General features: G+C 41.9%; 1 protein-coding gene across 3 annotated transcripts in view; it reads right to left on the bottom strand.

The window, feature by feature from the left end:
• The window catches only part of sgcd (sarcoglycan, delta (dystrophin-associated glycoprotein)), a 228,802-nt gene that overhangs the window by 39,458 nt on the left and 173,805 nt on the right, over window positions 1–15,539 (bottom strand). For all 3 annotated transcript variants that reach the window (XM_084029168.1, XM_084029167.1, XM_084029166.1), the window contains 2 exons: window positions 10,733–10,820; window positions 8,366–8,485 (listed from right to left, as the gene is read on the bottom strand). In XM_084029168.1, coding sequence (XP_083885294.1) covers window positions 8,366–8,485; window positions 10,733–10,820 — 208 coding nt within the window. The remainder of the gene's footprint in view (window positions 1–8,365; window positions 8,486–10,732; window positions 10,821–15,539) is intronic.

Raw genomic sequence — 15,539 nt, 5'->3', positions numbered from 1 at the left:
TTAGAAGGGGGAAGGATTCCATTAGAGCTTTGATTACATTTCATTCGGTCTAGAAGTTTACACAGTCTGCATAAGCACAAGTGGAAGGGTTGGTTTGCATGTTGATTTGCTTGTTGCAAAACTCAAAATCAAAGCAGCAGAAGCAGCTGAGATATCCTGAATGTTGTAGTCCAAACCACTGCCCTACACATCCCACAATGCAACTCTACAGCTAGACCGTCCCTTCGTGCTAAACACAAGGTTACGTCCCATATCTGGAAAACACCAGGAGGTCAAGGAAGGGGTGTTGCAACAGGCACAGGTGCCTCGAAAAAGCCCGTCGGCGAAGCGGGTGAACTTGGATTCAAGCAGGCGTGAAGCTCTTGCTTTTGAATCAGGATGAGGGGAAAAAAGGCCGGAGGTTTAGGGTTCACAACATACCGGTAAATACGTCGATGACTGTCGTTAGAGAACAGTTATGTCAAGCTTTCCCTGCAGTAAAGGAGAAATCCGGTCATTTTTTACCCCATTTCCGTTGTCCTCAGGGTCATCCCGACTTATTCGAAGCAAAAAACCCGACAAAAGTTGACGTTGCCTAGCCCGAGATCTGTACCTGCCTGGCAGCCTTCCAGACTCGCTCCAATGCTAACCCATTGGGGCAACTTTTATCTGCTTTTCTGGGCCTCAGAAAAAATGCCAAGACCTATGCAACACAGGTTGGGTCCGTACGAGACACGACAGCGCTCGTTTAGCTCAAATAGTGTGGCAAAACAACATAAATATGTGTGTTTTTGCATGGAGTTACTCACCTCAAATCACCCTGTAGACATTAGCAGTAGATAGCCGAGCGCCTGCCGTCCCTCCCAGTCACCGCAGAAACGAAAACGTTTTCCACGTAGTTTTGATTTTGTATCGATAAAGAAACGACCGAGCTATGCAGTCGTCCTGTCCGTAATAAATCCATGAAGCTGTTATATCCATATGAATGACTATGTTACAACATAGCAACGACTGCTTACAGCTAAACAGCAGCCGGGAGCCAAAAGTCTCGCGCAAGTTCCCGTCTCCCGATGTCCTCCCAATCTCGGGCTAGGCAACGTCAATTTTTGTCTGTTTTTTTGCTTCTAATAAGTCGGGATGACCCTGGGGACAACGGAAATGTGGTCAAAAATGACCGGAATTCTCCTTAAACGTCAAAAATGACCGGAATTCTCCTTTAACTGCCCGTTCCATTGGCGAAGTCATGAAACCTGGATTTGATTGGCTGCCTGGGCCATGTGACATCGATGGGCGTCTGAAAGCCGTGAGATAAAAGGTTTGAATCCTCCGGAGACACAGATGACATCATGCAATCGTCTCAACGGCTCGAACATTAAACATTTAACGTGATTCCACACTAACTTCGACCTCCTTACGGGTTCGTATGAAGAGTCCTAACTGTTGTGTTTGTAGGCTGTATTCATAGCATGTCATTGAGTGATGACTCATAACGTGGTTTAGTGTATATTTTTCCACATTTGGTGATTGAATTGAATCCATATTTTATTGCACGTTTTGACAAAGTGAAGACTTGCAGTCGACACAGATTTCGTGTTTTGGCTGATCTGAAGTGTCTGCAGGATAGGAAGATGACTAGAATAGAACAGGTGTAGGAGATTTTGTGCGACGCTTGTGAAAACAGCCCGTCCCTTTAAGACTTAACAAAACGTCGTCTTTGAGATAAGAGCAAAACGCTGCAACGATTTTCTTCCTTGAAAAGACTTGTTCATGAATGAGTTTGATCTCCTGATGAGAAACATCCTGCAGCTCAATGCGTTTTGAGCTTTTCAAATGTGACCAAATAGGAACACGGGTTCATCATTGATCAGGGGTTTTCACAAAAGAGCTGCCCGACTCTTAGAACCACCGGGCAAGATGAAGCCTGAAAGCTAGACACAAAAGATGTCTTTTTTTCTCTTTTTTTTCTCCTGTAATCATCCAGCCATCCTTGATTTGTCCGTGCTGAATATGAAAGAGGCCGCGGACCGTGGTGATTACTCGGTGAGTGCATCAAAGCAGAGCGGCTGCTGATAACAAGTCAGACAAGATGGACGAGACAAGGGAGAGAAAGAAAAGAAACATAAACATCAGCAGGTAATGCTGTATAGTGGGGCTCTTGGAAATGATTGATTTAAAACCTTAAAAATAACCGACAAAATGTTAAAAATCCAGACAGGAAGTTCCATTCTTCCCAAACATACAAGGACAACATGAGGTCAGAGCCCCCAACAGCATTTCCACGTCTCCTTTTGATCCGCAAACACATTTACTTTGAGCTTTCGACATCCTCCCCGCTTTCATTTTTCAACTCGGTTACCAATTAGTTTCTCACCTGCAGGTTTGTAATTACACTCAACGCTCCGGCTCGTCAGACGGCGACGAGTCTGGAAAAGTCCCTGTCGGGGCGAGTCGACCGTGTCTTCAAATTACATTCATATACAAGTCGTTTACACCAGCTAATATGTTTCTGTGGGAAAGTATTAGCAAAGAATAGAGAATAATTAACTTTTTTTTTTTTTTTATTCATTATGTTTATGCAACTCACAGCACTTGATTGTGGTCGTGGTTGAGTCACGAAAACATTGAGAACAAACTTTGTTCTAAAGAGTGTGAGTCATGAGGAATGAGTTTAATCCAACCGACCACAAAGACCTCCTCCTATGGCACACATCCTCACCACGGTTATAACGGTCCTGAGCGTTACCACGGTAACCAGTCCCAACGTGACGTTAGAGGGGAAAGTCGAGCCTCACAGTTCGAAGCCATTTGGGTGAGAATGTGTTGAATTTCCAATGCATTTTTATTTTATTTTGTCTTACTTTACTTTTTAAAATTTAATTTTGTATATTATATATTTGTATATTAAGATTTTGGTTTTAAGGCAGTTTTCTTAAGGCTACATAGCTACATATACATACTAATACATGGTTGGAAAACTAATAATGATGTTTTAATGCTATTTTAATGTCCGATATGAAGCAATTGCAAGCATAGCGCCATCTCCTGGAATGGTAAGTACTTTTAAATTCCTGTGGTTTTCCAAAAGATTCGACGAAAATGATCAGAAGTGATAAACTGGAGCTAAAAACGCTAAAAACAACGTTCATTTTTATATCATGGTTTCTCGTTTTTGAAAAAGACAATATCGTTTTTATTCAGTTTAGATTTACCAACAATATTTGTTCCTATTTATTTTCATCCGGTTGAGTTTGGGATGATAACGTCGGCCAGTAAACAACCCCATCCGTCTCCTTATGTTCATTATAATAACTCACCACAAGCAGGAAGGTTAACATGAGTCTGGTCCAGAACACCAAGGTGACTCCTGCATGTCTCCCTCGGGGGCTCGCGGCCTGTAAAGGTTTAAAGACCTCTGGCCTCGTCCTCTCCTCGCTATAAGCTGTATACTGTATTTATCAGTCCAGTCGGCAGTTTGTGCTCTGAGGGGAAAACAGCATGAACACTGTGCATGAGTGAGCACTGCTTATTTTGGAACTGAGGTTTGATTTGCTGGTTTGCAGCTCACAGGAAAACAAGCAGAGGGGATACCAGCTGACTGAGTGACTTAGAGTGACTTAGAAACTCATATGGATGGGGCCTGACAGATGCATTTAGTGGGAATATCTGCATTACTTTGTTGATAAAATATGAAGTGCCTCAGCCTAGAGGGATGGGTTCAAAAAGGATTTACTTGCTGGAGTCTACTTGTGTGATGTTGAATTGACTGTCAAACAAATACATAAAAAACATCATATTTAAAGAGCTTGGTATTGTGTTCTCCATTGGAAATACATATTTGGAATTATAGAGAAGGCTTTGACCAACATTTTCCAATTAACATTTTGCTATAATTTGCAATAGAAAATGAGGAAATTATCTGTAGTTTGGCTGGTGGCAAGTGAGAAAAATAGGAGACACAAATTGGACTATTGACCTCAGTGAGTCTAAAGTCCTGCCCACGGCCTCGTTTATCTGCAGAATGACTTTTGGAGGAACTAAGTTGTTGCCTTCCAGTCCTACCCGGCTCACCAGGAATGTTTTATTTTTTATTTTAAAGACACTAAACTGAATGTGACCGTTCTGTAACTATTGCTGTTTCACATTCTCCCCCGTAACAAACCTCTCTGGTGCCAAAGTGGGCTCAAACCACAAAAAAAAAAAGCATTTCGACTATGATTTGACCCAGACCATCATCGGTTTGCGTTCCCATTCCCCGTCTGTCTGCTGGGAGTCCGTCAGCGCGTCTGTCTGAGACTGTAAATAGCCGCCGAGGCCGTAATGAAGCCGATGATAGCGGTATCATGGATTTCCAATGCCCTCGGTCGGCCCAGTTAAAGTCATATACGGTGTATAATTATGCATTTTATTGGCGGGGAAGGACGGACTCGCTAATGACATGTGGCAGCTTTATAAGCCTCGGCAGACCCCGAGAACAGATAGCGGGTCGTCCTCGGGTTCGGATCTGCACTCGGACAGCTGTTGTTTCACAGAGACTGCAGATTCATACACTTAGCATGCAAACATTTCATCTGCATGAACAATGTGCCGCCAAACGCACCTAAAAAGAAACTTGGAGTACGTAATTGCTTGACTAAACATGGATTAAGACCTTGCTAGTGGACACCAAGAAAACTACTTGCATAAACTATTATTATTGCTCTTATTTCCTTAATTAACACATTTAAATAACATATTGAAATATTGCTGTAGTGAGTTTAACAGTCAGTCTGGTTCCCTCCTGATTGAATGACTTCACAAGTCCGCTAGCTGGCTAGCATGTATGCTAAGGAGCAAAATATATTGGGATAACCAATGGCACACAATGACTCTCCTTAGACCACGTCCCCACCGGGTCTGGAGCCTCTCCGGCATCTGAATATGGAAACATAAAGTACCTCCAACTGGCACTAAAAGCCCGCTGAGACTCTCCAGCTGAATAATCCGTTCATCAAACACCGATTTCAATCGCAAATTTGCTCAGATATAAACCGTGTTTAACTTCGGCCTGCTCCGTGTAAATTCCCGTGGTTTATTAAGACAAAATCAAACACAAAGTTTGACACATTTCATTAAAAGTATTGTTGCAGAGCCATATTTAAAACGTTCAAATGAAGAAGGAGTTCTACTGCGATCATCAGAGACTCGGATTCACACTCAGGTGCTCGTCTGTGTCTGCTGCCAGTGTGTTTGATTGGCCTCGTAGCCCCGAGACGCCTCATCAGACGGCCGTGGAGATAAATGGAGTAATTGGCAAATCATTGGCACCTCCCTCCCTCTCTCCTCCTCGGCGTTTCTCTGCTCAGACTTTCTAACGACTCCTCGGTGTTACCACGACGGACTGAGGTGCTGCCAAAGACTGAATCGTTCTCAGGTTTCTGTCAGATCTCTGACTCCAGAGGGGAACGACCTGGACGCCTGATTGGCTCTTGGCTTGCATCAATTAAAAGAAGAAAGTCAAACGTGCTCATTTTACGTTAATCATCTGAGATGGAGGAAACAACAGAGAGTTTTAATCTCTTTTTTCTGGTTTTAATTATTGAGACCATTATTTCTGTTTCTTTAAAGTTGACTTCTGCTTCACAAGATACGACACTGTCTCCCATAACGCTGGGATATTTCATTTTCAGACGTAATCCTCTCGTTTATTCCTATTTAAATGCACCAGTAATCACTTTTGACCAATGATTTACATTATGTGTCCAGGTGAAATGAATTCATGCATAACATTTGTTTGGCTATGAAACAAAGACATTTCCAAATTATTCCAACTTTATGTACTATATCAATAATACTACATCTACCTCAACAGCAAATACACAAATGGACCATGGAGTGTTGTTTTTATATGCTAACATTGTACACACATGAATTATTGGTGTCATTATTTATATTTATACCATTATTCTTTTTGACTACTCGTGTGTGTGTGTGTGTGTGTGTGTGTGTGTGTTCTTGTCACATCTCTATGTTTATAGTCTCTTTATTTATGACTTTCTTCTTAACTCTTATGGAGAAGCTGTACGATTTCCTGTGGGATTAAAAAAAGTTTCTAAAATACTTTTTTTTTTGGTATTCCTAGTTTCAAGTTAGACATCAAAGAAGTGTGAGGACCTAGAAGTGTGTGTGTGTGTGTGTGTGTGTGTGTGTGTGTGTGTGTGTGTGTGTGTGCAGCGATCACAGCGGTGCCTCTTTTCTCCGTCCGACACTCAAACGACGGCCGAGGATTCCTTTACGTTATTGACTTTCAGATAAATCTCCCTTCTGTTAAACTAACCGCCCCCCCCCCCCCCCCCCCCCCTCGCTCGCCCCGCCCGTCCTCCCTCCCTCGCCGCCCTCCATCTGCGTCTCCCTCCGTTAAGAGGAGCACTCTGCTGAGGTGGCTGACAGTAATGAACTCTGACTCAGTGAGGCTGGGAAGGATGTAAATGAATGTAGATGAGGATGAAGAGTAATTGCTCACACAGAGGGCTCTGAAAGGTGAGAGAGTGTGTGTGTGTGTGTGTGTGTGTGTGTGTGTGTGTGTGTGTGTGTGAAAGAGAGAGAGAAAGTAAGAGGGCGAGTAAGGGAGAGATCACCCGTGGGAGCTCTTAAGTGGGAAATGTGCGTCTCAAATATCTGTTTATCTATAAATGAGATTGAATGGACGGATTGACGGGCGGGCGAGGAAAGGAAACAAGGAACGAGAGAAAGTTAAGTAGGAAGGAGGAAAGGAAGAAGTTAAAGAAATAAAGGAACATCCAGCAGATTTTTTTTTAATATCTTAATTATGCTCACTGCAAGTTATTTTATCTCCCTCCTAATTATCCTGCTGTACAAGTGAGTGTACAAAATATAAGTTATAAGCGATGATTAAATCAGCGCAGCATGACGGCTGCTTTTTTAAAAACTTAATTAATACAGAGATTTAAATGTGAGGGGGAGTAAAAAAGTATTTCATGGTTATTTCTCATGTTTGGAGGCCCTGCTGTTAAGTGGAGAAGTATATACCTATATTTCTACTTTCCATGATGTCATTATCCCTTCTTATTCTTTTCACTTTGAAGACTCCCTTTTGAAATGTTGCTTCCATAAATGTCAGAGCAACGTTGATGTCTCCGTCTCTCCCGACAGGAAACCTTCAGTTTGAGACGTCACCGTACGTAACAGATATTATTAATTTTCCTTTTATTCGGCCAAAAACTAAAGTGATTTCCTCGTTTCCTTCATGATGTGACAGTGACACAGCGTCTTGGGGATAAATCAGCCTTTAAACAGGATCGGGCATCGGGAATACGGAGTGCCAGAATAAATACATTCACTGAGAAAATTGTGTTGCTTTTTGGCTGTAATCAGTTTCTTTATGCGGCAGTAGGCGGCAATCGATCACAGATACTTACATAAATATCAAATAAAAGAAGAAAACTGGAAGGTGAAAGACAACACACGGACACACACTTCTTCCATCACTTCACCACGTAGCCAACCAAACACACACACACATAAAAATAGTATGAGATCGAGAAGAAATACGATTATTTTCCTTAATTAATGTAGCACTCATTTGTCAATTGCCTCTTATTACTAACAATATCCAAAAAAACAAACAAACAAAGCGTGATGTGTTTTTGTTATTACCTAGCAACAGTCACATTAAGCTCACTGTATTTTCCTTTAGACTTTGCTGTGAACCTACAGGAGGACTTTCACCGTATTCACATGTTTCTGCTTGTGTTCATAGATTTTCCTTCACACTTAACGCCTTTCTGCTCTCGGAGGAAACACTCACGTCTGGCCTCTGCAGTCACAACGGCTTCACTTCGCCTGAAGAACTAGACGCCACCTTCTCCCTTCCGGAGATCCGTCGGCAAACATGAGCTTATTTGTCTGAGGACTACATGTCGACTTCTCCTCACTGAGCCTTCTTGGAAATCAGGCTTTAATTTTCCGTCTCAAACAAAAAAAAAAGAAAAAGAAAGAAAATGCCAGTTGTCATCCTACTCCTCTTGAGAAGCCTGCCTGCACAGATCTGTACCCGGCTCTCCTCGCTGCTGGATGCTTATGTATATTATATATAATAAGCTGCACATTATTCTACATAGCATGCCAGTTTGATATCAGCTCAGCTGGCTGCAGAAGTGCCGTCTGTGTGTGTTGTATGTAGTCTACATTTCCAGGTGGTTGAATGAACAAATCGTGATTCAATTATATTTCAAGCTGACAAAAATGCGTTCAACAGTAAGAAGCAGCTTCTATCTAAACTATGAAACCATCCACAACCAAATGAGAAGCAAAGGTGGGAACAAACACTGTCAGGTAAAAGCAAACGTCCTCCATCAGAAAAGCTGTCAAACGTCTGCTGGTCACTCACCCATCACTCGGAGCCTCTCGGCGCCCACCACCACCTCCTGCTCGTCGGCCGAGAAGAGCAGCTTCCCGGAGGTGGATTTGACTTCAAACATCTTGCCTCGTGCTTTAAATCCACTGGATCCTGAACCACACACACACACACACACACAGAGAGAGAGAGAGAGAGGAGACATTAAAGGGCAGCTGATTTCCTGCTCAAATAACTCACTATTTGAACATTTAAAGGTGGGAGACAGTCAGTGTGACACACTTTAGTGTCAAACAACCAAGTGGACCTGTTAGAGAGTCATCGCAGAAAGGAGCCGGAATAAAAATGTTACAACTTCAATGATGATGTGAGCCACCAGGTATGATGTTGTATAGTCCAGAGTGACATCACCATTTGGTCAGACATACATTATATTTGACGTTTTATTTGTTTGCAACACAGCAGAATGGTGAAACTATAGTACTGATTTATAACAACCTTGTTATATTGATATCTGTTTTGGTCTTCACCAATGCTGGTGGACTTTTGGCGCTGGGGGAGTAACACACAGATGTATGAGAGCTTTTTTGGTTGAAAATGGCTGGAAAACATGGTGCGAGTGAACAAAAACAGTTGTGGGTCGAAAACCAAAACGATAAGCTGAAAGATGCTAAAAAGTCACCAAAAGAGAGAATGATTTCCTGTGGGTTCATCACTACGAAGAGATTCCCTGGACGTTTTGTGCTTTCTTTTTATTCCACAGTGAAATCTCAGCATCAAATTAAACTTATTCTGTCTGTTTGGAATTTGTTTATTGGGGATAAAACCCTTGAGATGAGACATTTTCGAGGGGGTCCCAACATATAACACAATCAAAGAGTACACAATACAAAAGTACTTTTTGATGATGTGGAGTTTCAGTTTTGTTTGTCCAAAACTTGACTTCAGAATTGTATTCCATTCAATAATTGAATAGAGATAAATGAATTATTGATTTACGGCCAAAAACATGTTTTATGAAGTTTTTGTTTTGATTAGATTTTTTTATTTGTTCCTTTCATGAAAATACACATTACAATATAAAGTTGACACACAATTCCACATCACATGTGTCAAATTAATGCATTTCATGATTGGAAAGGAGCAGAAAGAAGAATATAATTCTTATTTTTTTTTGTCTGCCCCTTATTTGAACAAAAAATTCTTAGATGTTATGCCATTTCCATTAACCTACACCCTTAATCCTAACAACAAAAAACTAAATAACCTGCAGAATAGATAGGTCAAAGTGGCCTTGACATCTGAATGTGATCAATCCGTCCTTGAGTCCAGGTCGACACATGAGCCAAATCATCTCAATCAGAATCATAATCAACACTATAGATAGATAGAACAGTAAAGGATGTTTGGGTTTCGCTTTGACCAAACGTCCTGTTGCCATGGCAACACAAGCAAAGATGTGACCTGCCGGTGAAATAGATTTCCACCAGGACGTTTCACCCGAGGTCAGCAGGAAACTTGAGAACAAAAAACACCATAGTAAGTTCCAAGCTGCCAGAAGTATAACTGGTTGTCACGGCAAACAAGGAAGAGAAAATGTAGACGACTCAGATTGCTTTTGTCTCACGCGGCGGCGGGAAAACACTCGGCGGCGGCTGATTGACGCGCTCGCAATTGATTCTGTCACTCTGGATGTGGGATGAGAAGTTCCTCCTCGCTTAGTCATCCAAGGAGACTTCTTCTTACCCAAAAGGCAAATGTCAGCACACTTTTTAAACGTACAAGACACTTCCTGTGCATGTTGACACAAATTATTTCCATTCACAGAAGACGGCCGACTCTATTAAAGTGTGACAGGTGGAGGATTTGGGGAACATGTAAAGAAGAAAGTTATGGCGGGGCGACTGGAGGCCTCTGCTGGAACAATTAAGGGGAACCGAGGAAAAATGTAGAAAATGTTATGGTTTAATCGTGAAAAATAAGACGATTCCTGGAGGGATCTGAGTTATAGCTCTATGATCGCACAATTAAAATGATGAGATAATAACATATTTGTTATAATTTGACCTTGCCAGGCCTTTGAATGAAAGAAAAAAATCAGTTCAGGGAACACAATTATCAATCATCCCAAAAGCCTCGTTATACTTCAATCAAAACACATGATGCAAGTTGCAATAAAGCGTAAAAAAAAGTCAATAAAAAGCGAAATCTGAAGAAACTCTCTTCCCCGACCAGTGGGACGCGTTCAAATTATACATGTTGTGCATCCGTTGCAGCTGATGTCGTCAGTATTGTCAGGTTTGATGTCTTTGAAAAAAAATATGAAGAAAATGTATCACATCAAAAGAAAAAAAAGAAAAAAACATCAATAAAGCAGATGAAAAGCCGGCTGCGTCTCACCTGTAACGAGTTGCGTGAGCAGCTGGTTGTTGCTGTTGACGATATTGACCGACACGTTTCTGGACGACTGTAGGAACAGCGGACGGCCCTGCAGAAAAAAATCATCATTATCATTATTATTATTTAGTTTGGGGTGCAATGGATAGTGATTGATTTGTTTCTTGTTACGAATTGTACGAAGAATTAAAGACAATATATACCTCTTTTAATGGGACACAAACAACTGAATGGTGTGAAGACCCTCACTGACATCGTGCATTAGACTCCTTACGTTCACCATCACAACTATAAGTTATGATTACATTTCATATGAATTTGAATGTATGCAAGAGGTGTCAACATTTGGCTTCAAAATCAAACTACTTCATTTGAATCAAAAGCAGACGATTCTCCCAGTATATATATATATATATATATATATATATATATATGTTTTCTCCTTCCCTGCCTACTTTTAGGCATCTTCAAAAAAAGATACGTCCACATTTGGGATAAGATGCCAAGTATTACTGGGCTAGAATTGCCAATATAGATACTTTTTATTCTCAAAAGCGGATTATCTACTTTCATAGAGGAGAGCAGTGTTTCATGATTTATCAGGTAAATACATCATCAATAAGCTAAATGTGGAAGAAGTTCTTCCCAACGGATGTTGTTTGCAGTTGTCATATCTAATGAAATGGGGACAAGAAGAGAGAAACTGACACTGGTAAGGATCCTATTGATGCTAGAATCAATCTTAAACAATTAGAGATCGATCCGCTCCCACCCCTAATCAAGACCGGTCGCCTACAGCTGGACATGACAGACCTGGAACATCCTCCTGCTTAGGTCTAATTTAACATTTGGCTGTTTAAGTAGAGATGCTATAATGGGAACCACCTGGCTGCAGACATAAACGAGTGGCCGTGCATTTGATTTCTGGATCTTAAACGTCAGCTGTAATACTTCAAAATAACTACAAGAGCGTGTCCATTCATATGCAAACAAACGCACGACTCGTAACGGTCCGAGCGACTTCAGCCTCCGGCTCCCGTTTGATAACTCCCGTCTCCCAGAGTTCCCAATCTGCAATGCCGATCACGTCGGACACTCTGCTCTTTCTGTGCCCGACTAATCTTCATGCCTCAGTCAACTTCTTAATTAGAGATAACGGCCGGACCATTGTGCTGCGCTCGCAGTCGAGGAGGGGATATGCCTTGTGTGTATAATACCGATAACATTATGGCTTGTGCCAAACTTATTGAAGTTCTCACAGTAAATACAGTGAATGCATAATATGCGAGCAGGAGGTTATTACAACAACAACAAGGTGGCGTGACCCGAATGGAAATAGTGGAGATGTAGAAAGAATCCTGGTGCTGATTCAGAGATTACCATGAACTGTGGAGTCATGTGAGTACGTCGGAGTTAACTCTGTGTTCCAAGGTTGAGGTGTGAGACTGAGATGACTGTTAACAAGGTGCTGTGGCAGCAAAGCTGTATTTATAACACTCAACATTCACCTTTTTTACAAGCTTATCTACTGCCAGTTACTAATATTCCATAAACAAAGTGCGTTTGCTATTGTCAAAGTTATTTAGCGAAGGAGAAACAAATCCTGTGCAGTTTTTAAAAGGTAGAGTGTTTTCTGTTGTTGTTAAATGTTGCTGTAAAACAAGCTTTTTTCCCCCTGGTTTAACCTACATTTATTTCAAATCCACTTTGTCTCACTCCAATGCACACAAACACACAAACACACCGAGCCCCAGTTGTATAAAGTGCTGTTGAGATGCTGAAAGCATCCTGACTGGGATCCAAATAAAACTTTCTTACAGTGAGGCAGTTTTCTGAGAAACTGTCTTTTTAGGACCAGAAATCGAAAAAATAAAACAAAAAAAATACAGAATGAAACACCACAGGGACAGAAAAATGGCCAAAAACACAACAGAAGACAGAATAAAAGACAGGAACTGTCGATTTGCACAGATGAAGTGAGGTTTTGTTGAAGATCAGTGCAAACGAGTGACTCTTAACACATTGACTCGTCGCCGATGAGCTTTACTTGTATGTAAAAAGACGAATAACAAAGCTTCCCTTTTAGCTCCGTTTTGGTCTCCACCTACTCCTGGAAAAGGTGATAAATCCGTCACTATGTTCCCCAGCTGGTTGGTAACTTTGTTGATATAGAAAATAGGGATGTCCCGATCTCATCTTTTAGCTTCCGATCCGATTCCGATATTTTCATATAGGTTCCGATCCAATCCCGATATTTCCCGATACCGATTTCCGATATCACTTTTTGTGTTGGCAAACAGCATTTAATTTCGTGTACATTAAGAAATAGACAGGCTGTGTTGTAGGAGGCCCTGTTAGCATCACCCCGTGAGACTCTACACCACAGACTTTGCATGTCACAGTCGGCGACTCACTTGTAGTTATTTTAACGAGCTAACCTATGTGTCCGCTCCACTTTCCAACTAGATAATGGCGGCTGACACAATAGAACAACGACGACCAAACAAACGTAACAATGGAATCATGGGAAATATTAAATATGGATCGGCCATGAAATTTAATTGGATCGGACGATCCCGATCCACCTTAAAAACCCAGTATTGAAGGCCGATCCGATCTGGGTATCGGATCAGGACATCCCTAATAGAAATACTGATAAAAGCAACTTTACTTGATCATTCGAAGCTACAGGAACAAATACGCGACACGAGGACTGGTAACACTTTCTGAATTTCCGAACTGAACAAAGCCAAACCAAGAGAACGATGGACTTCCAGAAGATGAAAGGCACGGGGAGGAGACTAAATAGGAACGAGAATGCAGGAAGTATTGGGCATGGACTCCAGACTGCAATCACATAAACAAAGGAAACTGCAACACACAGCAGGGGTCTTCCTTTGTTTCATTTCTTTGAATCTGTTTTCCTCTCACCGCCTCCTTGGTATTACTATTCCTCTCGCCACCTCTGCTAAAGCTCCAGCACCACCCATCACTCCTCTATCCTCCATGTTTATTTCTCCCTCTGCTCCGTGATAGTACGGCTGTGCCTCGATTGTAACCTGAAACCCTGGCGAGATGCTGAAGGGAAGGCAAAGACCTCGATTGGTTAAGGTTGGGAAAGGTTCTCATCTCCCGAGAGTTTTTTTTTTTTTTACTGCGATCTCCACAACCCTGTGGTGTCTCTACTTGCTGTTTGCCATTAACTTTTCTATTCATCTCCCCAATTATTTCACAGGCAAGGAATCACCCAGAATATTCCATTTCGTTAAGTAGACAAGGAGATTAGCCATTCTTTTTTAATATTATTGTACCTGTAATTTTATGTGCTGAATGTATTCCATTATTCAACTTCTTTTTTTTTTTTGCTTAGTTTATAATGTAATAATTTCCTCATAATGTAATAAGTTATGCACTCACGGTGCGTGCTGATCATGAGCTTTAACTACATTTAAATGATTACATTATGAACACTTATTACAACATGAGCTACTGCAAAGTGTCTCTACAGGATAATACACAAAACATTTAAATTGTTTTGATTTTCAGTTCAGTTGGTTGACAGTTGCAGATATTTTGCAGAGAACAACAAATTAGCTTTTTTGTTACAGTTACCACCTTTGTGCTCTCAATGCTGGTCTGGGAACAGCAACATGCTTTCTCAGCGATGCCAGTCTTCCTGTGTTAAATACGATACGACTGAGATCTCATATCTGTTCTTGTACCGGCTGGTGAAAGTAGGACTTTCGGATATTTCACCGCTCCGTGATGTCACACTGCCAACATGTTGTGTTTGTGTTGGCCGCTTCCTGCATGTCGCCGCCTGTCAAAATATGCTTGCGTCCTAATTCAGTCCTCGTCCATCTGCCACCCCCTTTCTCTCTCTCTATCTTGCCTTCCTCCCTCTCGTTCCTCATCTTCGTCTCCGTCCTCGCTCTCCCCTCTGCTGCCTCGCTCTCTAACGCTCCTCTCTGCTCTCCTATCTCCATCGCTCATCCTCCCTCGCAGCTTGCGTAAGCTCCTAGACAGCGGAGATAAAGCGCGCTGCTCTCTCGCATTATCAAGCCATCCGTCCGCTCCCTGCACACGGCCATCATCGCCGGAGTAGAAGAGACGGAGCGCATATCGCTTTGTGGTCTCCCTTAAAAGGACGGCAGGATGCACTTCACAAACAGGAAACACCTCAGACGGACTTTGCATCTGGATGGGTGAAGACTACAGATTTCTGGAATAAGAAAACGGATGCTGGAGTCATGTCTGCAGCACACCGAAGGCCCCGTTTTCCCCACAAAGACCACCTGGTCTGAAACAGGTGTACCGACGGAGCCATATGGCGCTCGTCGTGATGTCGTGTCTCATCTTCTTGTCTTGTTATGATAAGATATGACACAAAACAGCACTGCAAGTCTTGTTGTCACATCTCATCTTAACGAGACACGAAACAACACAAGACTTGTTCTGACGTCTTCTCTTATTACGGTATGAAAGTCAGACACGCAGGAACCGTCGGGGCTTGGATCGTCACCTCTTGTCTCCTCTTTGTCACAACACGGTGTGACATCAGATCGTTTTGTCGTGTGACATGAAACGGGACGAAACAGCGTTCCTTTGACACATGACACGGTGTCAAAATAGCATGACTCCACATCAGATGTCTAGTTATGAAATGAGACGATATGTATGTTTTTGCAAAGATATGACATTTCGTGACATGATTTTCCTTGGAAATGTGACTGGATGACTCGGGTCTGACTATAAGAAGTTGCTTTTGAAACAAAACAGAAATGAGATAACACACATGCAGTCATGGTTC

Source organism: Eutrigla gurnardus (genome assembly GCF_963514095.1).
Source record: "Eutrigla gurnardus genome assembly, chromosome: 15".
In the NCBI taxonomy this organism is placed as follows: Eukaryota; Metazoa; Chordata; class Actinopteri; order Perciformes; family Triglidae; genus Eutrigla; species Eutrigla gurnardus.
Note: the sequence above shows the minus strand (reverse complement) of the source record. Positions and strands in the feature narration are given on the sequence as shown.